General features: G+C 42.9%; 1 protein-coding gene across 1 annotated transcript in view; it reads left to right on the top strand.

The window, feature by feature from the left end:
* LOC107097300 (filamin-B-like) overlaps positions 1-2,003 on the top strand; it is a 75,771-nt gene that overhangs the window by 65,480 nt on the left and 8,288 nt on the right. Inside the window, exons 42-43 of the mRNA XM_015394398.1 lie at positions 513-645; positions 1,719-1,895. Coding sequence (XP_015249884.1) covers positions 513-645; positions 1,719-1,895 — 310 coding nt within the window. The remainder of the gene's footprint in view (positions 1-512; positions 646-1,718; positions 1,896-2,003) is intronic.

A 2,003-nucleotide genomic window follows, 5' to 3' on the forward strand; every position in this document is an offset into this window, starting at 1 on the left:
TTATTTGAATGTCAGCAGACAGCAAGAAGCCTCCCAGATCTCCAGATGCATTTGAGATATCAAAAAAGTACTCCAGAGTGTTGTTCAGCATGGGGGGAGTAGAAAATGAAGGCTAATCATGTTTTGGGTGTACTATTCCTTTAACAGTATGAAAATATTAATTACAACTATTGTCATTGAGCATTATGTCCACTAGATGGCTGTAATGTTGCATTATCTGTGACGCTCAGACTTTCCTTTAACTCGTTTAAACATTCAACATTATTCCAAAATTTACTTTGAACTAAATATTGAAGTCATTTCTTGTCTCCTTTGAAAAGTTAATTTCAGTTTTGCACTTTGATCCTAAATGTGGAATCCAGACCCTTTTTTAAAAACACTGTAGGCGTTTTATAAGCAGACTTCCACTGTGGCTCTCTGGCTCTGCTTTAGCTGCAGAAAGGAGCTACGGTAGGAGAAGTCCCACCTGAAAGCGGAGCATGTTTGAACTGTCTTCTGTCCACACTCATCAGGAGTCCGGTCTAAAGGTCAATCACCCAGCATCCTTTGCGGTGCGTCTGAATGGAGCACAGGGCAAGTTGGAGGCCAAAGTCCACAGTCCTTCTGGAGCTCTGGAGAAGTGTGCGGTCACGGAGCTGGAGAAAGGTCAGTGTGTGCTTTGATGGCTCCGGTTCAAATTTTCACTGCAGTACGACTTTTTCTAGCATCACAAACCTTAAAGAAACATTTCATCCAGGACCGAAGGAGCATCAATGCCTGTCAGAATTATTCAAGAAGAACCATTGGAAATTTAATCCTGTCTTAAATCCTCCCTGTATAATTTTAATGAAAAATGTTGATTACTTTCAAAAATGAGAATGGACCCAGAGGCTGAAAGTTATACCCTCAGATAAATTACTGCCCCCCCCCCCCAGCAATCTTTGTCTTGGACGTGAGCCTTTTGTAACATCAACAAGCTTTGGTTTGGTACAGATTGGGCTTTAAAGTATTATGCAGTGCTGTCAAACTGGCCCGCTTAAAGGGGGACATTGTTTTTTTTTTTTACATTGGGCCCTTGATTTTAAGTTATTACATCTGGTTCTACTCGTTTTTGTCATTTGGAGCCGTTCTGAAGATATTCCGTTAGGTTATATCCAGTAACGTCTTCCTATGGGCAACGACTTGAAGGCACAAACTAAACTGTTCATCATTTATTCTTTATGGTACGCCACATTCAGACAATGGAGGCCAATCACTGTCCCCCAGACATCCACGGTTATATTTTGGACACACAAACGGGTGTGTGTATGATGTCATCCGTCATATGGACGAGTAGTACATAATGTAATAACATAAAATCAAGGGCCCAATTTAAAAAAAACAAACAAAAAAAAGGTGTTCCCCTTTAAGCAGAAACTTGGAAACTGGAGGAGTCCCACAACCAGCACTCGTCTCGTGGAGACATGTGTTCTGCGCAGGCCAGATAGAGATGTTTGACTAGAAGAATGTTTGGAGGAAGCTGCGTAGATCCCAAACACGGATCTAGTATAAGATCAAGCTTCTGAACCAGTTTGCTTTAAGGAGATCAGTGATCCTATAAAACATCAACATCCATGATTCAGGAGAGGCTTCTGCCGACTCCACACCTCCTGGATGCTAACCGTGTAATGTTTGCTAATAAAGCTCCTCCGCCTCTAAATCTGAGATCTGATCCCATTTGGCCCTTTTTTTCTCCTCAGATAAATACGCCATCCGCTTCATCCCCAGGGAGAACGGCGTCCATACCATTGATGTTAAGTTTAACGGCTCTCACATTCCGGGAAGTCCTTTCCAGGTCCGTGTTGGAGAACCAGGACAAATTGGAGAAGCTGGTCTAGTCTCAGCTTATGGATCTGGTTTGGAGAGAGGCACCACAGGTGGGTCACCTGTACATCCTTCATAAGAATCCGTAAAGACAGGTTTTGAGATTTCTGCTGCTGGTCAGCTGACGTCCCAGGAGCTGTTGATCGGAGTTCAGTCTGTCT

The sequence above is a fragment of the Cyprinodon variegatus genome, unplaced genomic scaffold, assembly GCF_000732505.1.
Source record: "Cyprinodon variegatus isolate N-32 unplaced genomic scaffold, C_variegatus-1.0 Scaffold683, whole genome shotgun sequence".
In the NCBI taxonomy this organism is placed as follows: domain Eukaryota; kingdom Metazoa; phylum Chordata; class Actinopteri; order Cyprinodontiformes; family Cyprinodontidae; genus Cyprinodon; species Cyprinodon variegatus.